Genomic DNA, 21312 nt, shown 5'->3' on the forward strand with positions numbered 1-21312 from the left:
AGTCCACTCTTGGAATTAATAAGAAGTTAATTAATTAAGTCAATAGCAGACATTAATTAATTAATGGACATTTTAATCTTAAGCACGGAAAATGAAAGTTAAACGGAAACCCGGATTACTTGTAATTTCGGATTTGGATGGGGAGAGTTCAATATTACTTCTGTAGTGGCTGCTCGTAATATTCCAATTATAACTTATATTAAATTGTGGGTTCAATTTAATTAGTAAAAAGTAAATTGGATGAGCCCATATCCAAAACCTTCCATAGATCCCTGTCTGGGCCCAAAAGGAACTTAATATAAATAGGAGAATAAAGGAGGCAGAGAAATAACACAATTTTATTTACTAAAATTTTCGAAAATTTCAGCTCTCACAAGCTGTAGGAATTTTCGAATTCCTCTCCTATTCCAAAAAGGATTTCTTCTGTCTTCTTTATTTAAGTCCTAGTATTCTAGTAAGATCAGCCCACACTGATATTGGGATACTGTTCGGGAACCGAGAGAGAAGATTTGTGGTTTAGTACTCAAAGCATCACGTGGAGAAGAAGCTAGCCATCTTCAATTCTTTGGAGAATTAATTAGGTATTTTTCTGCTCCCGTAGAAAAGCATGTTTTAGGTTTCAATATTCTTAAAGCATGATTGATTCAAGTTATGAGCATGATACATGTGATAATTACGCGAATAGCTTTTGTCTAAATAATCTGCTAAATAGATCTGATTATTATGTGATTGATTTATTATGCGTCCGCTTCCGCTGCCGGTTCCAACATTAGGAAGGCATAGTATCCTCCTCCAGCTCCTCCAGCAAACGGTCGAGGTCGATAGCCCTATCGAGACGGCGCCTCCGATGAGGTGGCTACCCAGCTTGCCGGAACTAACTTGGGTAGCCCCGACGCTGGCCCGAGCAGTTCCCGCCGGCCGCAAGGAAGGAAGAAGGCGACGACCAACCGCCGTCGCGCCCCGACTCCATCCGCCCCCGATCCCGCTCCCTTTGTGCCACCTCAACCCCCGACCAACTCATTGTGGACCCTCTTGGGTCAACTCAATACGGCCGATAGGTCTAACATAACTCCCGACCAACTTGCAACACATGTGGCAATGATACGAGGTCTCCGAAGAACATTGAGGATAGAGAACTAGTCTTTCACGATGTATTTTTTAGTCTTTAATTATGTAATTTTTAATTTGTAGGATTTTAGTTATGTATTTTTGTATTTTCAAGGATTTTAATTATGTATATTTTTTTAGAATTTTAATTATGTAATTTTTATTTTTTAGGATTTAATTATGTATTTTTTATATTTTAATACTACCTCCGTCCCCCAAAATTTGCTACACTTTGACCCGACACGGGTTTTAAGAAATGTAATGGAAAGTGAGTTGAAAAAGTTGGTGGGACGTGGTTCCTACTTTTAAAGTATTAGTTTTATAATAAAATGTGAGTAGGAATGAGTTAGTGGAATATGGGGTCCACTACCAAAAATGGTAAAAGTGAAGTGTATCAAATTTTCAGGGACGGACCAAAATAGTAAACTGTATCAAATTTTCAGGGACAGAGGTAGTATATTTTTATATTGTAGAAATGTTTTTAGTAATTGAAGTATTTAAATTGAATAATAGAATGGTGGAACCCTTGAGCTTGTCCTTGCGTAAGAGCATGGATGTGAGTGTTATGCTCTTGCCTAAGAGCCGGGAGTAAAAGTGGGTCCGGGTCCACGTCCGTGCTCTTGCCAAAGAGCACGGATGTGGATGCTCTAACATTTGTGTCGGATCAGATATATGATTCACTTTTCCTAATAATGAAAGACATTGAAACTGAATTCTTTCTAAACGTAAGCACAAATAGAAATCTTGAGAAATTAAACTCCGATTACAACTAAAATGTAAATGCACAACTCGTAATGCAACAACCACCGGTTTCATAACATCAACAGACGCATATATGAATTGAAACAAACATGATTTGTGTGTGCGTGTTGACCTAGTGGTAGTGTGGTTAATGGGCGATACCTCTAAAAATGATACTATAACTATTTGAACTTGGGACACACTATGAATGTTTCCATTCCTCTTTAGAAGTAGACAATCTAACTTCATGACTCATTTCTCACCTCACTTATTCAATTTTTTTTCTTCATTGTTAACATTCTCGCCCAAGGATCCTTAGCCGCCTGTTTCTTCGTTCCCTCACCAATTTTTTTGGGTCGAGGAAGACAAGGGGAATGCCATCAAGGCCTCCTTTGCTTGTGCCTTTAGCTCCTATGGCAATTGTAATTAGTCAATAGTTTCAGAAGAGTATAATCCATGAATACGATACTCTTGTTTGTCATACCTCTATTATATACACCATAAACTTATGACAAAAATTGTATAACTGCAAGTATTCCTCATTCCCATGTTATACAACAATCTAGCTGAGCTGCTTCAAAATGATTTTGTCTACTTAATGTCAAACAATTGAGGTCGGTAGCTGCTTTACAAGTCAAAAGCTTTCTCAAACAATTGGTTGGTTTGTGAACTGATTTGTGAAGCTATTTTACTAGTCAAAAGCTTTACAGTTGGGTGTAAAATTTGACTTCAAAAAAAATTAGTCAAACAACAAGTACTACAAAGTTAAAACAAAGGGAAAAATTTATTGTCTTCTTCAACTCCTGTCTTCATCACTAGGCTGCTAATTACTCAATTTTATATTATTATAATCCAAAAATCCCTATTAATAATCCAAACATCCCAATTTCCCATTTTCCCCTTTTGTATATTCTTGTGATCGACTACCAGCGTCAATTCAAATGTTTCCAAAAACAATCTCTCGTTTGAATCAATTGCGGCTGAATTCTTCAAATAGTCGAATATCAGAAGCCCTATGATTCCGTCAATCAGCGATTTCTGCCTCAATTTCTGTAGAATTGCAGAATTTTCGTGTTATGTGCAGAACGAAAATGGCGATAAGAGCTTCAGACCCGGCCCGAAGCCCTAAATTAGGCTCCAAAACGCCGAGAAGAGGTAATTCCAGATCGGAGGCGGAAAATCCCTCTCCTTCTTCATCTACTTTATCGTCGTCGTCGTCGAGAGCGCCGCAAACAAATCTCTCCAATCCATTCCGCGGCGGCGGCTACTCATCGTCTTCCTCCGCCACTGCCGCCGGCGCTAGCTCCTCCTACCTCCTCGACAGCTCCGTCGCCACCGCCTCCCTATCCAGCCGCACCTCTCTCTCCAGCCTCCGCGACAATCTGCCGGAAAAAACTCAGGTCTACGATTTCTCCGAGATCCGCGCAGCCACCAACAATTTCCTGGCGAAGAGGCACTCCTCGACCTCCTCCTCGTCGCAGTCGTGGCGCTGCGTCCTCAGCGGCAAGGACGTCGTCGTCTTCCAGCGCAAGCTCCGCAAATCGACGACGAGCGCCGCCGCGATGCAGAAACTATCGGTGATCAGCAGGGGGCATTTCACCAGCATCGTGAAACTCGTCGGGATTTCAATTTCCGGAGAGCACATTTACCTCGTGTACGAGTACGTGCACGGATCTGACCTAGGGCTGTGCCTCCGCAGCAAAATCGACCCCAATTTCACGGTGCTGTCGACGTGGATGTCACGGATCCAGATCGCGACGGACGTGGCGTACGGCCTCGATTACATCCACAACACCGCCGGACTGAGCGTCGACATGGTGCACAAGCACGTCAAGAGCAGCGGCATTATCGTGACGGAGCCGTCGCTCAACGCGAAGATCTGCCACTTCGGCGCGGCGGAGCTCTGCGGCGAGGTGGGGGAGGAGGGGCGCCAGGCCGCCGCCGCCGGGGAGAGGCAGTTCGAGGGGGTGAGGGGCTACATGTCGCCGGAATTCAAGGCGACGGGGGTGGCGACGCAGAAGTCCGACGTCTACGCCTTCGGAGTCGTGATCCTGGAGCTGATGACGGGGCAGGAGCCGCTCAAGTACGTGCTCGACCGGAGCAGCGGGAGCCACCGGCTGAATTCGGTGATCGAGACGGCGAGGGCGGCGGTGGAGGGCGGCGGCGAGGAGGCGGTGGAGGGAAGGTTGAGGAGGTGGATGGATAAGAGGCTCAAGGACTCGTTTCCGATCCAAGTAGCGGAGAAACTAACACGTGTCGCGTTGCAATGCGTGCACGACGACCCGGAAAACCGACCCGAAATGAAATGGGTCTCGGGTAAGATTTCAAAGCTTTATTTGGAGTCTCGGGTTTGGTCCGACCGGGTTCGGGTTCCTACCGAAATTTCCGTCTCCTTCGCGCCTAGGTAGCTTTTTTTTCCTCCTCCAACTAATTTTCACCCATAACTTTAATTTCCTATTATTATTATGAAATACACTTTATTATTGGAGGTATGTAAGTGGGAATTAAAAAAAAGTGGGATAGAGGTATCAAATAGATTTTCTTAGATAGGTTATTCATAGTTGAGATTTTATTCTTGCATACTAGTGTATTATATTATTCTTGAAATATGATTCATGAATTTAATTTTCCGGTTGTTTGCTTACCTTTTATATAAGTTATGTCTGTATCAATGGAATGTGTATAAATTCTAAAAATAAAATAGGAGATGCGCCTGAATTATATTTTCATCTATTCCATTTGTCACACCGACGTCATTGTAATGGAGAATCAAAAAAAGGAATGGTTAATTTGTGATATACATATGCACATTTGTTATAGGCTTACAGCTGTGCAGCATGAGCATAGTCTAATATAAAGTGTGGAATTGTGAACTTTAATTAGGTAGTTTCCAACTACACAAGAATGCGCACATCCACTCTAAAAATTAATGGAGCTAGATATTTTTATTAATTGCGTTTATTGGAGAGCCATAAAATTAACGAATCCAAGTTTTCTAAGCTTCCAATATTTATGTGATTTTAGAGAGTAACGTTTTGAAATCAACAAGCAACATCGAAAGCAATATTTCTGCTGTCCAAGAATATAAATATTGGTGTTGGAGGGTAATGTGAAATGTGAAAGCAGCCCAATTTGGGCGTGGACTGATTTCTATTGGAGTATTTAAGTGTTTATTATATGTAGTGACTATTAAATGTGGTCAAAGCCTCAAAAGCGACTGCAAAAGTCAAAACCTTAAGGTTTAGACTTTTTAAACACATTAAATGAATCTAGAAGAAATTCACATTACATCATAGTAGTCTCATACAATGTCTTCAAATTCAAATTTTCAGAAGCTGGAAAAGTTACTCTCCAACCTTTGCCCAATCTTCCTACACAATACAAATACACCAACATAGCCACATAGTTAAAATTCATCCTAAAATTAACTGCTCCTACCAATTTAGCTATGTTTCTGTAGGCCCAAAAGAATAATATATCTGGACTAAATCAGTGGGCTTTTTAGATGAAAATTTCAGAATACGAATTCAAGATTCGGCCCACTTAGTTGATTATATCTGTTACCATAATTTTGACAGATTAAAAAAAAATCAATGATTAGGGTTTAGGGTAACCCTAAATCTGTTACCCTAAACCCTAAAAATCAATAATGCAAAAATGACAGAGGAATAAGATTATGGGACCAAGCCAAACAGAAAATTCCTATTTCCGGTTCTCGTGAAGAAATTCGTTGAAGCCTTGTTTGTTCATACATTCCCTTTCAAATGGACCCAACTTTCTGTTGAAATATTTCTTTAAGCAGTCAAAAATCAATCACATGAATGGTCTACATGAATCATGTGAATATATACCACCTTACTTATAATTTTTGTAAGGAGAAGAGCAAAAATATGGCTACAAAGTAGTACTCGTACTTGAGAGTTTTAGTTCATTCAAACCCATATGCAAAATTTTCAGATCCTTACACAAAGTTTTAAGAAATACTACGAGTTTAAATGAACTAGTACGTACTATATTCTGCTAGAATAGTTCATTCAAAGCCAAATACAAAGTCTTCTAATTTAGAGTTAAATCTTGAAACGGCGTATCTTGAAGTTTTTATTCCAAAGGAATATAATTCCATTTAAGTTTCGTTATATTGGAATTTGGATCATTGAGTGAGCCTACAGATCTTTTTGTTCGCAAGTTTATGATTTTATTTATTGAATTTCAAGCTGGCAATATCTTAGTAGTAATAATAAGAATTGAAATCTATTTATTGTGTGTATTTATCGAGCGAACATTTCATGGACTGAATTTTATATTTATATATTAGTTTTATACTGACTCCGTCCTACTTAAAATGATACGTTTTCCTTTTTAATTTGTTCCAACTAAGATGACACATTTTCTTTATTGGTAACTTTCCCTCTCCAATTAATACACCCAACTACTTTTTCACACTCCTATTTAAATAACCATTTTTCTTTCTCTCCATTTTAATACTTATACCCACATTTTCTCTCTTCAATTAAATACATTAACCAATAACTCCTAAAATCTCGTGCCAACTAAGAAATGTGTCATCTTAGCTGGGACGGAGGGAGTAATAAAATGTGAGTGTAAAGAGTTAGTAAAAACTCTATTTACTAAAAATAAAAGAAAAAAATGGACAATATTTCATTGACGGACTGAAATGATAAAGTGGACTACGGGATGAAGGACATCGGTATCAAGATCTATCAAATTATATGGTTCATGTATTAATTTTGTTTAAAAAGAATTCAAACCGAAAATTATATAGAGATGGAACCCGAGTTTATGAGTGTATTTTTGATGCTTTAATTTTACAATTGTAGTGTCTGATGGGGCATCTTATTTTATTTTATTTTATTTGAGTAATCTTAAATTGTGAAGATTTCAATTTGAGTTATCTTATCTGAAACTGTAAGTCAGGTGATCGAAAAGGTTAGAGCAGCAGCCGTTAGATGGTGAAGGGGGACAAATCTAACGGTGGGAATTGGGGGGAAAAGTTGTATCGTAACTTGAACTAAGAGTTTTGGCCGTACAGTGAGAAGAGGAAGCAGCTTTTTCATGGGTAATTAGCGATTTGGTGACTGCAGTGAACCAAAAGATCTCAAAGCAGAAGGTGCTCTGTCACCGTCAACGCCAGGTGACGCAATCATCTCCCCTAGATTTACAGCCTGTCCTTCCTACATCACTTTATATCCCCCAAATTTACTGTGAATAAGAGATCACGTCATGGTTTGAGAATCATTCCCAAATTAGTACTCCTAATTAAGAAATTGTTTTAAAAAGTTTAGGGTAATTTTTTTGTTAATTTAATTTTATTTTTTTTAAAAATGAAAGGACTCAATATTATTGTAATATGTAAAAAGAATGCAACTTAATTTAGTAGGCATGGAGCATTATTCAAACAAATTTTAAAATTAATGATAGATTTTAAGAATCAATTTCAAATTAATAGACGACCACAACCACAAATCACATTATTTAATCAATTGTTAGTATATTGTAATTGAATTGGAATAAAAATGAGAGAAAGAGGTGTATTTATAGAAAAAATAAGAAATTTTTTAACTCATTATCGGTGCCACCGCGTTGGTCGCTGCCCCTTCGCCTGGACCGCCCCTCCCTCCATCTCAGCTAAGTTGAGTTAAAATTTTTGGGTACGGAGATTAAGAAATTGTGTTGAAAAGTAAAAGAGAGAAATAAAGTAGGAAAGATAAATAGAGAATAAAGTAAGTGATGAATTAAAGTAAAAGTGATTGGATGTTTTTTTTTTTTTTTTTTTTTTGTCTAAAAATGACTCAATTTAATTGGAACATTCCCAAAAGGAATAAGGCTAAACTTAGTTGGGACAGAGGGGGTAGTATTTAAAAAAATCGTTAAATACCCCGACCAATATTAGTAAGAATAGTTAAGGATATGGCATGCCTATAGGGGCAACTCAGTTGGCAACGTAGGGACAACTTTTGCTGCAGTGAGTCTGGATTCGAATCCCACTACTATCGTGTATTTGCTTCCATCTCTTAGACAAAAGTGTGAGGCCGTGTCGTTAAAGATGACATTTCCGTAGTTAATCACTTGATTAGAGGGCGATCCTACAAGTCTCCCTGCCCCTTTCAAATCGACAATTACGAAATAGGAGTAGGCCCCGTTTGAAGCTTGATTTATTTATTTATCCTGATTTCCTTGAAGATCATCCGTCCATGTCAAATTTGATAGATATCTGCCCAATTCAAAACAGTTAACAGTTAACGGCGACGCCACGCTAAATTACGTTTGCTTCACACCATAAAACCATATTTAGAATAAAAAATTATACCTTTCCTCTTATTAATAAAATAGTCAATTATTATTTGTATTTATTCCAATATAGGGGCACAACTCAACAATTCAATCTAAAATTCAATGTTACTCCATATTTAAGCAAGTATTATTGACGAGAAAGATATCCATGCATATAATAGGTTATTACCTATAAAATCATAAAGTTGGCCAACTTTTTCAAATTTTGAATAACAAATTAATTAAGTTTAAAATTTTATATTGTCCTAGTATTATAAGTTATATTCAGACCAATTCAATAGACTAAATCGGTTAACATGTGTAAAATTTGTTATTATCGATAAAGAAACAGGAGTAAAATATATTTAATAAATAATATACATTTGATCATATATTTACAGTCACTTAATTTTACAAATTACTCTCTTTAACTTTGAAAGTCTATATAATTGCAATGACTGCTAGTGGAAGGTGTTAAAAAGCCAAACATTAAACCGAGCAGCAATCATTGTCCTTCACTTCAATTCACACACAGCTAGCTCAGCTCTCTCTACCCCACAAACAACTCCAACTTGGAATCTTTGCCGGAAAATCCATCGGAAAATCTTTGGATTGATTGAAGCAGGTACCAATATAATTTATATAAATATATATATCAATTCTATATATGTATCTCGTTTCGTCAAACCCTTTTTTAGCTCATCTCTTCCCATCTTCGAAATCTATCTCGTCTTTCCAAATAGGAGTATATTTTAATTGCCAATATTGTTACCAAATTTGATGAAGATTTAATTATACATGCAGATTCAGGAATATAATTCTACCTGTTTTTGCTTCTCTTATTTTTTTTAAAGCAAGTAAACCAGATTGTCTCCATGATTTTTAAAGAATCTGGGGTTGGGGTTTAGTACATATATAGTCCACTGCCACAGTTTTTTACTGTACATCTTTTATTGAGAAAATAGTCTCAAAATTCAAATCATCAAATCTAGGGTTTGGTGTTTTTTTTTTTTTGTAGTAGTAGTAGTAGTTGTAATATCTCTATACTATGTGATTTGGGCCTCATCTTTCAATTCATTGCTGTTTTGGTCGGCTGAATTTGGCTGTTTTTTCTGTCTTAACTTCAAGTTTGAGCCACATGATTCAACAGTGATTTCCATGTCTATTTACTGTATTAGATCAGTTTTCTTTTGTCCACATTTCATTTGTCTTAGATTACTTTTACCCTCTCTCTCTCTCTAAACACTAATCTCATCACTGCTTCTTCTTCATCTGAGCAGCCATGAAATAATCTTTGATGGATATGAACAGCTACAGCCCCGAGCTCCACATCGCACACCAAAGCCGCCGAGACAAGCTCAGAATTCACCAAGATTTTTATGTCGACAATTTCCAATCAAACCCCCGAAACGGGAGCATTTGCTACGATCCTTCCCAGCTCTCCTCCGATCAGATGATCAGCTTCTCCGCCATCGAACCCGAGAAGCGCCCCTTCCCGGCCTCGTTCGCCCCTTCTTCCGCTGCCGGCGGCGGTGATGCACATTACCTCGCCTCAATTTACAATTCAAACCCTATCTCAGCATTGGATGGCGGCGCTTCCTCTCTTTACCCGAATGCGCTGCAAGGCCTCGAATTCGCCTCGAGCGAGCTCCCACTTCTCCCCGAACAAATGCGGATCAAGAGTCAATCCGGTCAATGGAGCGGCAACGAGGTCGATTTGAGAGAGGGCTCGATCACTCGAGCGCTCTCGTTGTCGCTCTCGCCACTCAAAGTTCGTGATATTCGGACTAATAATGTCCAAGATTTGAGAAATTGGAGGCCGGAGTTGGTGTCTCATCGGAACCCCGGACCGTTGGGGCCATTCACGGGATACGCGACAATTCTCCGAAACTCGAGGTTTCTAAGACCGGCTCAGCAGATGTTGGAGGAGTTCTGCTGCATTTCTGGGCCGAAAGAGGTCGAAAAATTTGATGTTTCCGATGACATTTTCGACGACACTAGGGTTTCGGGTGAAGGTGGTAATAATAATCATTCTCGCGATACGAGCAGCTCGTCGGAGTCTCATCGGCCGGAGAATCTTCAGAGGAAGGCGAAGCTCTTGATTATGCAGGATGAGGTTGGTATCCCTAGCACATACTATTAATTTTTCATTTTAATTGGTTGTTACTTGTTAGGTGGATAGTTTTGTTACTATTACAATTGCTTGTGCTTGTGATCACTTAAGAATTTTGATTGCCAATAATAATTGTTTGATTGTTGTTAGGTATGTAATCAAGACTTTATAACGTCTCAAAGATGCTAGTGATTATGCTTTATTGCTAAGAAAATTATCAATCCAGAAAGTGAAAATGTTATGGTTGTCTAGGACTAAATAAAGAGATAGTAGTAATATTTATGGATGCCTAAAACATAAGTAATTAATAAAAGCAAAATTCTAGCTGGTGTCAAGAAAAGTGGGAATATTTTCTTCAAACTTAGCCTGTTGTGAGCCACTTTGCAGAAGTACTTATAAATTTGAAAATTTTCCAAATTTATGTTCTTACATGTTTTGCTTCTTATGATGATGTGTCTATGTCAATTTTGGCGTTAGTTCAATTATTTCACTTGTATGATAAGAAAAAGAAATGTTTCACTAATGTCCTTTTTCATCCTTTTAGTTTATGTTTTTTAGTTTATTATGTGAGCTCTATTTTCACATCATGACATACATTGAATCTCCATTTTCTTGCTTCTCTCTAGAGTTAATAAACGTCATTAATTAGACCTTAGTTAGGTAAAAACATGACAACGCACAAGGCAAAAGATATCCCAATATGCATGCAGAAGAATATGTGGGACACAAATTTTATTACCCAGACTGTGACATGCATGTGACATGTCTATGTTCAAATGTAAGAACCTTTTCATATGATGAGACATTTAGTTGTCTTGTCTTCTCCCCCACGCTCAAATAGTATGTTGATTAATTAGGTCCAATTTTAGGCAGCAGCTGGCAAATGTTAATTGAACATACTTTGGCCTATTGTGCTAGTGGTTGTGTAACAATTTTTCTTAATTGAGGTTGATACAATTACACACTTTATTTAATTTTCACCCTTTCCTAATTATTGCAAGTGACAAATAGTTTTCATTCCTTCCATTTGTTACAAGGTTTGCAAACGGTACAAACAATACCAACAGCAGATTCAGATGGTGGTTTCATCGTTTGAATCCGTAGCCGGCCTCAGTTCCGCAACTCCTTACGCTTCGTTAGCCCTAAAGATGATCGCCAAGCATTTCCGGCTGTTGAAGAACGCGATAACGGACCAGCTCAATAGCATTAAAAACGCCCTCAGGGGTGAATTCTCGTCCCCGTCTGCGCCTGCCAATGCTTCGGTCTTGAAGTTTTTCAATGATAGAAAGGGTGTTGAAGGCCAGCATTTCTGGAGGCCTCAGCGAGGCCTCCCGGAACGTGCTGTCTCTGTTTTGCGCGCCTGGTTGTTCGATCATTTTCTTCACCCGTAAGGCCCTGTATATATAAATTCATCAAAAACATATCCGAACTTTTCACTAATTTGAGTGTTTTTATATGTGAAGTTATCCTACAGACACAGACAAGCATACGCTGGCCACGCAGACCGGCCTATCTCGAAACCAGGTCTTGTTTTTTCTTCCTCCTTTGCATCTTTAGTACTCCATCTGTCCTCAAAAATTTGTCACCATTTGATTCAACACGGATTTTAAAATATCCTACTTTTATATGCTAAGTAGTTTTTTTTATAATAAAATGTGAGTAGGAATGATACAGTAAAATGTTGGTCTATACTAAAAATTGGATTATGTAAGAGAAATTTTTGAGGACTGACGAAAATAGAAATATGGGACAATTTTTAAGGGACGGAGGGTGTAATACAATGCTATTTGTTAAGTAACATACAATCCTCGATTCAGGTATCGAACTGGTTTATAAATGCGCGTGTTCGTTTATGGAAGCCGATGGTCGAAGAGATCCACATGCTCGAAACCAAAGCTTCAGATAATGCTGGGAAAAGTAGTAGTGGCAAAAATGTGTTTGAAGGTAGCGAAGAAGCCCGGGAAAGTAGCCAATCTTCGAACCAGCTGAGGATGCGGGCCATTCCGGACAAGCAGGTCGAATGCTCGGGTTTCGACCCTTCCGGGCAGGAGGGGGATAGGTCGAAGGCGAGCATGTGGAGTCAAGAAAAGCGTTCAAGAATAGAGTACCATGTCCCGGGCAGCGGTGATGGGTCGTTGATGGGGTTCGTGCCGTCCCACCGGAATGGTGTCGGGTCGGGGTCGGTGTCGTTGACTTTGGGTCTCCGGCAAAGCCCCGAGGGCGGCCGGGAGAGGCATATGAGGCATTGTGGAGGTCAGATTATTGGAGACTTTGTTGGGTGATTATTTTGATGTAGACTTTGGAGAAAATTAAGGTAGAAATAAATTAAATTAAGATTGGGAAAGAAGGTTTAGGAAAATGGGAAGTTGCAAAAGCAAATACATCTCATAATTCTACAGAAATGTAAGATTAAGCAACATTTCAATACATTGTGAGATTTGTGATATCTATTTTTGTATTACCATCGTTTTCTATTTTACGAAAATTGTTTTTGTTGTTTCTGTAATCTTTTTTTATACTACTATTTGAGATTGAACGCTGAAATTAAAGTATGTCGTGAACATACTGCAAATTAATATTGTAGTACTAATGTCGAGTTTGCCAATAGTGTAAATTCATTATAATTATAATATTTGTATTAAAATGGTTGTCATGAGTGATTAAAATTGATCAAACAAGAAATGAGAAACAACTCTTGTGTTGTACTTATGGGCAAATGGCCAAAATATATTAAATTTGGTCAAATTTTGGTTTATCCGAAAATGATTATGATATAGGAGTAATTGAAATTTTCAAAATATACCAAAATTTGATTAAATTTCATAATTTTATTTGACCATTTAAAATTCATGAAATAATAAGCTTAGTTGGGCCAGGCCTTATTTGATGGGGCCTTGGGTTAGGTCAGTTTATTTTGCTTTGAAGATATTACTTGTGTATTTGGGCCTTAATATACAGCGTAATTTAAATGAACATGCAGCCAAAAACAGCAAATCAATACTACTAATTTGAAGGATTGTAATAACGAATTTGCAAAACCCACCAATATTATATTTCATACTTTCCTATATATTAAAAATCTTGTTTTCCCCATTTTGTCCTTTATTTTACAATGATTCAAATTCTTAACTACGTAAGTCTATTACATACATATATGGCTCCTCTTCACACCAAACCTTCATTACCTTTTATACAACAGAGATGGATGGATCTCTTGAGCACCTTATTGACACACACACACACACACACAGAGACACATTTATATATGTATAAATGAGAGAGAACAATACATGTAAGTGATCAGTATTTGGAGGGAGTTCTTCCACCTTGGCGGTTGAAGTCTGGTATGGAGTAAGCATGATGGTTATCCTGCAAACCACTATCCTCTCCTTCATCCTCCTCTGCCGCCGCCAGCTTCCGCTGCTCCACCACCGCCACCCTGCCACCTTCCACCTTGTGGCAGCCACTCATCATCGCCGCCACCACAATTACCAATAAAATCATCCTCACCATCTTACCCATCTACAACAACAATGCAAAGTCTCACTAACAATTAGTATTATTTCAATTTCTTGTCACCAAAATGTCTAGGCAATATATTTGGACTTACCTGAGCAATGCAAGTTGATTTGATGAGCCTAGTTTGTTGAAATTGGATGTTGGTGATTATGCATGGATTGAAATATGTGTGTTTGTGACATGTATATATAGTTGGGAAAAGAAATATTGTGACAATATTTGTTCATGGGGTCTCCACCAAATGAGGCAAGATCTAGTGGGCTGCCCATAGATTTTCATCACAACATTGATATATCTCAATATACATCAATTTACACTTATACCCATTGCTCAAAATGGAACTAAGATTGTCGGAAAAATCATGAAATTTGGTAAAATTCTGGGCAACTTTGGAACCCAGTCACAAAAACCAATAAGTTTGTATTCGTTGTCAGTTGTTCCATACTGAATTTCTTTCGTGAAATTTTATAGGATATGATAGCCGAAAAAAATCATATGTGGAGGTCATCATCGATGAATTAAATAATGTTGTTTATCTATAAAGAAAATGACATTGTTTAGTTGAAAATTATGCACAACAATAATTAAACGTAAACGATCATAATTTTTCACTATTGGATAATTGATTACAAATCCAAATTTTATGTTTTTTTTGGCCGATTTATAGCGTTTGTGGGACGAATCAGAATTTGACAAAATTTCAATAGTAATATTTCTTTTTCAATGTGACAAGTTGCTCTTTTGCCTTCGAGAATAACAATGATTAATTTTGGGGGCATTACTGACAGTAAAATCCCTAGCGGGAAATAAAGTTCTCCACAAATGTCAATCGATATACCATTTCAATTATTTAATTTATTCCAACTTGCTAATTTTCCATAATTGATCTATGCGTTATGGTAAAATTGGCATTATTAATTAAGTAATTGTGCACCAATCAATCTTCTCCGCCCACTACTAAAATATATTATCTGGCCCTTAATATGACATGAATATTTTTAAATTAATAAACTGTATTAATTAATTTTAATTAATTAAAAAATACAATATCCGGTCTTGTATATCATATTAATTAAAGTGTAGACACTGACAATATACAAAAACATTTATCGATATAGTGAGCTTTGGAGTTTAATTAGTGTATCAATAATAAATTAATGAAATACTACGTCATAATTAGTACATATATAGATAAACGCCATATAATTAGTATATAGATAAACCATAATTAAATTAATTTAATTATGTTAAATCGTCGTCGCATGCATAATTTCACAGCACTTTTGACAGTGGAACCAATAAGAACAGAGTCCACAAACATAGAGATTATTTGTGTAGTTTATTGCAACTTGTTGCTTACTAATTGCTCGCTAATATTTAGTGACATACATCAATCAGTTTAATTGTTTTGGATTGGTAAATCCGTTAATACTATCATTATCGTATATGTTAAATTTTATTAGGATACTATTGGTGCAAGTGAATTATAGTTGATTATCGATCCAATTCAAAGCTAAACGTTGGCCCATTTTAGGCGATGATTTTGTTTATGGGCTTAGTAGAAATGAATGCTGTTGGAATGCGAAATATTTGGGTTTTTCACTTAATTTGTTTTCGAAGGTACTATTTCTTTTAACTTTTAATATTGGAATATTTTTAGGATGTACTCCTACGCATATTTTCAAGTGAGAATTTGTTATGGTCATATATGAGTTACAACTATTATACTAATAACATACTCCATATTGAAATAGCGATTATCACTTGTAACTATTATACTAATAACATACTCCATATTGAAATAGCGATTATCACTTTCATCCCCCAAAATATAGTTACCATTTTAATATGTAATCCAATTAACGTAGAGTACTATTTTTAGAAGAGGAAATAGACATTTAAATCTCCAAATTTGGTCAAAATCTGGTCTATTTCACAAAGTTTGAAATCCGCTAATTAAATTACAAAGTTTTAATTTTTCTAGCTTATCCCATGAATCGAATTTTAGGTGGAATCTTTGTTGACTTGGATTGAGATTTTAAGATGGATTTTAATGTACAGATGCAAAATTTCGCTTAAAATTCGATCCATGGGATAAACTAGAAAAATTGAAACTTCGCGATTTAATTAGCGGATTCTAAACTTTATGGGATAGACCAGATTTTGCACAAACTTGGCGATTTAAAATTTAAATGACTATTTATCCTTTTTAGAAACATTTTTACCATATATATTTATTATATAACTATGAATCTCATTATGTACTAATACTATTTCAAATATTTTTTTCATTTATTAAAATATTTGATTTTATGGAATGGATGGATAGTAATATTTTTTAAAACAAAAAGCAGAAAGATAATCATAGTGGACTTATACCAATTAACTTTATATGAAGACTATTTTGTATCAACAATAATATATTCGATTTCAGCATAAGTAACATCTATATAATCGATTTAAGTCAAAATGAGTTTTCTTGTTCTTAAATCCAAAGGCGGATCGGAATGAATTAATTAAAATTTGTTTCCTTTCTCATCCCAATACTGTGGTCAACCTTATAAAAAATTGTCTCCATTCTCATCCTTAAATCCAAAGAGGAAAGAATTAATTAAAATTTGATTACATTCTTATCCTAAAATTATTGTCAACCTTAATTAACCTTTAAAATTCTCTTCCATTCTCATCCTTAAATCCATAGGCCGAAAAAATTAATTAAAGTTTATTTCCACTCTCATCCTAAGCAATTAATTATAGATATATTCTCCTATGTGAGAATACGATGAAATTTGGTCAAACAAAAAGTAGGTTTTACAAGTAAAAGTCAATGGGTCAATTTTATTCGTAAAGGCAGGATGCAATCTTTGAATTTCAAGATTATTTAAAACTCTTTCAATTGACTATAATGTGTCTTCTTTTCAATAGATACTAATGTCTATTGTTGCCGCCACCTGAGCTAATAATTCAAATTGGGTGTCTGTCTATATATATACACATAAAATTTGCAATTAATTTATTTAAATTGGATTAATCAATTTTAGAATTTACATATAGATATATGGAGTATATTTTATTGGACTTTAAAAAACTATTCCTCATTACTAGAAAAAAAAAGTGTGCGTTTCATTAATATGAGTTATCTTTTTCACTTGGATCCAAATAAAAAATGAAAAAGATTGTAATATTTCTCAAAATAGAATCAAATCAAAATTTTCTAAGTGACTTTCTTTCTTTACAATATAAAGAAATAAGCATGCCCGCGACCGAAAACTAAGAAGATATCTCAATTGTTGAATTGTATACTTTATTTCTAGAAAGTAGAAACTGTCATGTTTCTGAAATTTACGTTAATTTGACAACGCGGTAAAAATAAGTTTTTCTGATAAGGCATTTACTATTGTTGAATATTAGGCTAAAAATATCAAAATACTACAATTTATTTGATAAAAAATAAAAAAAAATGATTAAATTCATGAATTATTTAAAACACCACTTAAAATAAATACCCCCAAAGTTATTAGTACACATAGGGGGGTGTTTGGTTTGCAAGATTGTATCTCGAGAGTAAATATGTAGTGTGTTCTGGTTCACGAGATTCAATCGTCATATCTAGATGAATAATCATAATCATGGGATAATTAGTCACAGGCTAGCTAACCCCAAACTAAAATAATCTCATAATTCAATCCTATATTATATCTTGGTACTATTTTATCTAGAAAATCGAATATTACCTATAATTTTGTTATATACACATACTTCATTTGAAAATTAGAAGAAAAAAGATGGTAGCAACCCGCAACCCACAACCCACAATGACGAGGGTGATGACTAAGAATCCAATCCAATGTAAACAACCAAATTTATAAAATAAATATAGTATAAATAAAGTGCGCTGCAGGTTAAAATCCATATACAAATCGTATTTTAATCTTTGAATCTCACCAACCTTCACTAATTTTTTAAAATAAAGAAAAAGAACCGAATATTAATAAAACAAAGTACTAAGTATTATCTTAAATAAAATCGACCCGGCCGTTATAAAATAATACTCCCAATAAATTTTATTTCTCCCCAAGTTATAAAAAAGAGAGATTAAAAAATTCATAACAATTACAACCCTTCAAACGTTCCAAAATGAGTTCAATTTCAACAAATTATTAAGTTATGAATATAATTAAGAATTTCTGCACCTATATATATTATTTGGAAGATTATGTGATGTTGATTTTCCTGTCAACGTCCAAAATAACAATCCAAATTCAGATGTGCTATAATGAAACATCTTGAATAACAGTCCGATCAAAATCAACAATTCTATGAGACGTTCACATTCATTAAATATTTTTAAAGTTACATATTTTATTAATATTTGCCTCTATATAAACCTGGCTCCCCCACTCCATTACCACTTACCACAAACACCATTTTTTATTTATGCAACAACTTGTTCCAATCCCAAATTAATTAAAAAAAAAGGCAACATGATTTTTTCAAAAAAGAGAGTTTGTGAATTCTCCTTCATGTTTCTTGTTCTTGCAGCCTCCATTGCAACTTTGGCAAGAGCTCATGAAGTTGGTAAGTTTAACCATCTTAATATATTATATTTTAGCAGTAAATCGAGGTTAAATACGTGTTCTTATCATATTTTACCTTGTATGCGAACCATGTTAATTTCGTATGTATAAACTAATTTGTTCGGTGATTGATGCAGATGACGAACGAGAGTTCAGTTACGACGAAAGCACTGGGGTCGGGCCGTCGCGTTGGGGAGAGATCCATCCCGAATGGAAGGATTGTAATTCAGGGCATATGCAGTCTCCTATTGATTTGAGGAATAAGAGGGTTAAAATAGTTTCTCATTTGGGAAAATTGAAAAGAAGTTACAAACCTGCTAATGCTACTCTCATCAATAGAGGCCATGATATGATGGTATGTTTATTTCAAACTAATTAAATTTTTTCATCAAATTTATTTTTATGATGTATTAATTGCAGTTAAGATGGATAAATGATGCTGGGCATATCAGGATAAATGGAACCAAATTTTACCTTAGGCAATGCCATTGGCACTCTCCCTCGGAACACACTCTCGATGGAAGAAAGTAATTCATTTTATTCCCGTTTTTACTTTATTCACACTCTAATAATGTTTTCAACATAATAATGACTATTCGATATAGGTTCAACATGGAAGTTCACTTGGTTCACGAGAGCGACGACGGCCGTACAGCTGTGATCGGAATCATGTACAAAATCGGACGCCCCGACACTTTCATATCAATGGTAAATACATCACACATTCGTTTAATAATAACTACTCCTACTAATATTCTTACTAATTTTTCCTTTCAAATTTCAGTTGAAACCAAGGTTTCAAGCATTGACTGAATTAACAGATGTTGAAAAAACTATTGGTGTAATAAATCCATACTTGATAAAATTTGGGAGCAGAAAATACTATAGATACATCGGTTCACTTACCGTCCCACCTTGCACACCAAATATCATATGGTCAATTGTAAGAAAGGTATGCTTAGCTTTCAAATTTAATGATTATATATGCCAAATTATTTTGAATTTTGGCTTATGTTCCATTAATCAATTGATTAGGTGAGGACTGTGACAAAAGAACAAGTTAATATGATCCGGGAGGCTGTGCACGATGTAAGTTTTCACACAATGTAACAATTTAATTACTAATAGTATTTAGTTTTTCTTTCATTTTGACTAACTTAATTACCCTATAAACTTTTACAGAATTTGGAAGTTAATGCAAGGCCACTTCAACGTACAAATGGGCGTTCAGTTGAGATCTACAGGCCAAATGATCCTAAGAATTAATTAAATCAAATTCACTTTATTTTCACAATTAGAATATAATATGGCGTGCCCAGTTATTTATATACCATGTATTCATTTTTTATTATGTTCCAATAAAGAGGAGTAATTTTTATTAGCATCTGTCTTTTCTTAATTATGTCAACTTTTATGTTTATATGAAACTATAATGAAACTTTTTTATCTCTATTTAAATTTCACACATAACAAACCAAACCCAAATCACCAAATGCATCACCTCTTATTCACCAATATATTCTCAAAAAAAAAAAAAAAAAATAATCAAATTCCACTAATATATCGACAATATTAAGCAATCGACGATCGATTTCCTCAAGAGAAGAAATGTTTGATGCTGCTTCAAGATATTTGTTATTTCCTCTTAAACGGCTGTCGATTTCATCCCCACGACGAGTTCTGAGGACCCTGAGTGTGCTTTGGCATCCACCCGACGCCCCTTGGGTGAAGCTTAACACTGATTGGGCCTATTCTACCTCGACGGGACTGGCTGGTGGCGGGGGAGTGGTTCGAGGTTCAGACAGCTCGCTCTTGAGGGCCTTTTGCACGCCCCTTATAGCTACTACGTCGGGCTTTGAGGCGGAGCTTCTTGCTCTTTGATAGAACGTGAGGTTCTATATATGCAAAAAGAGCACGCGTACGACGGAGATTGATCGGAAAATATGATAAACACACCTAGTTGAAGTGCTAGGATTTCGGGAGTGAGAAAAAGTGTTTTTATTACTTTAATTCTCAACGATAATTATGCTAAACAAATGATTAATTTATAGAATCTAAATTACTCAATAACATAAATATAAAAAGATACGGACTAAGGATTTGTGATTGATACACAAAATCCCTAGACTTAGATAAGAGATATCTTGTGATATCGTTCGGATTTGGCAGGATTTGTGATTGATACACAATGTAGGAAATATTCGATTTGCAAGATTATGTTTAGTTCTTGAAATTGAATCTCATGATCACTCGGGATGTGCTTCTCCAAGAGGCGGCATTCCTCCTCCATCGTTTTTCTAAATCTGTGCACGTGTACGAGCTTCGTGCACAGGCACTGCGTTTCCGTTAAGTAATGGTGGTCGCATGGGCTGGAGGAGACTAGTTCGAAGTTGTTGAAACGGTTGTATTGTCTTCCAACTTCATCTTCTATCTCTTCGATCTCTCCGGATCCAAGAGCTTTATCCATGTTCCTACGTTGTGTATATTGTTTTCTTTCTTCACTTATAAGATGCTGAATTTATAATGATAGATTTCGGGTCCGCGCATATATATAGTTGATTTTGTTTGGATTTGTATCCTATTCCTTTTAGATATTAACTTGATTATTTTGATATTGTTAGAAATTTGGGCTTCTACATGACTAATTTAATGTGTATGGCTATCTTTCAGTTGCTCAATTAAAGTGATCCAATAAAGATTAAAGTTTGGGCTAAAGTGTATTTAATTGTTATGGAAATAAGTGTAGATAGAACCAAACCGAAATTTTGAAATTCGGTTCAGTTTTTTCGGTATTTCGGTTCGGTTTGGGCGGAAAAAAAACCGAATTATATTTTAAATATATTATTATGTATTTTTATTAATATATTATTATATATTTTTATTCTATTAATTTAGTATATTATATCATATATATATATTATATATTCTTTTAATATATTTTTATAGAATAAATATTATATATAT

The 21312-nt window shown here is 35.6% G+C and overlaps 3 protein-coding genes and 1 long non-coding RNA gene across 4 annotated transcripts; 3 read left to right on the plus strand and 1 right to left on the minus strand.

Moving 5' to 3' along the window:
- Positions 1–2713: 2713 nt before the first annotated feature.
- LOC125217925 (lysM domain receptor-like kinase 3) lies at positions 2714–4478 on the plus strand. The gene has a single exon (XM_048119500.1). It carries the CDS (start codon positions 2925–2927, stop codon positions 4254–4256), a length of 1332 nt encoding a protein of 443 aa, XP_047975457.1. The 5' UTR covers positions 2714–2924; the 3' UTR covers positions 4257–4478.
- Positions 4479–8626: 4148 nt separating this feature from the next.
- LOC125217805 (BEL1-like homeodomain protein 8) lies at positions 8627–12731 on the plus strand. The gene is made up of 5 exons (XM_048119347.1): positions 8627–8764; positions 9420–10255; positions 11290–11639; positions 11716–11776; positions 12070–12731. The coding sequence occupies exons 2-5, from the start codon at positions 9437–9439 to the stop codon at positions 12532–12534; spliced, it is 1695 nt and encodes a 564-aa protein (XP_047975304.1). The 5' UTR covers positions 8627–8764; positions 9420–9436; the 3' UTR covers positions 12535–12731.
- Positions 12732–13281: 550 nt separating this feature from the next.
- LOC125185292 lies at positions 13282–14036 on the minus strand. Its single transcript, XR_007170097.1, has 2 exons — positions 13863–14036; positions 13282–13774 (listed from the first exon to the last, which is right to left on the minus strand). It is a non-coding gene; the product is annotated as an uncharacterized LOC125185292 (long non-coding RNA).
- A 4169-nt stretch (positions 14037–18205) lies between these two features.
- Positions 18206–19734, plus strand: LOC125185565 (alpha carbonic anhydrase 7-like). The gene is made up of 7 exons (XM_048082120.1): positions 18206–18349; positions 18486–18703; positions 18769–18875; positions 18954–19056; positions 19133–19300; positions 19384–19437; positions 19531–19734. Exons 1-7 carry the CDS (start codon positions 18256–18258, stop codon positions 19612–19614), a joined length of 828 nt encoding a protein of 275 aa, XP_047938077.1. The 5' UTR covers positions 18206–18255; the 3' UTR covers positions 19615–19734.
- Positions 19735–21312: the final 1578 nt, after the last annotated feature.

This window comes from Salvia hispanica, chromosome 4, assembly GCF_023119035.1.
Source record: "Salvia hispanica cultivar TCC Black 2014 chromosome 4, UniMelb_Shisp_WGS_1.0, whole genome shotgun sequence".
Classification (NCBI taxonomy): Eukaryota; Viridiplantae; Streptophyta; class Magnoliopsida; order Lamiales; family Lamiaceae; genus Salvia; species Salvia hispanica.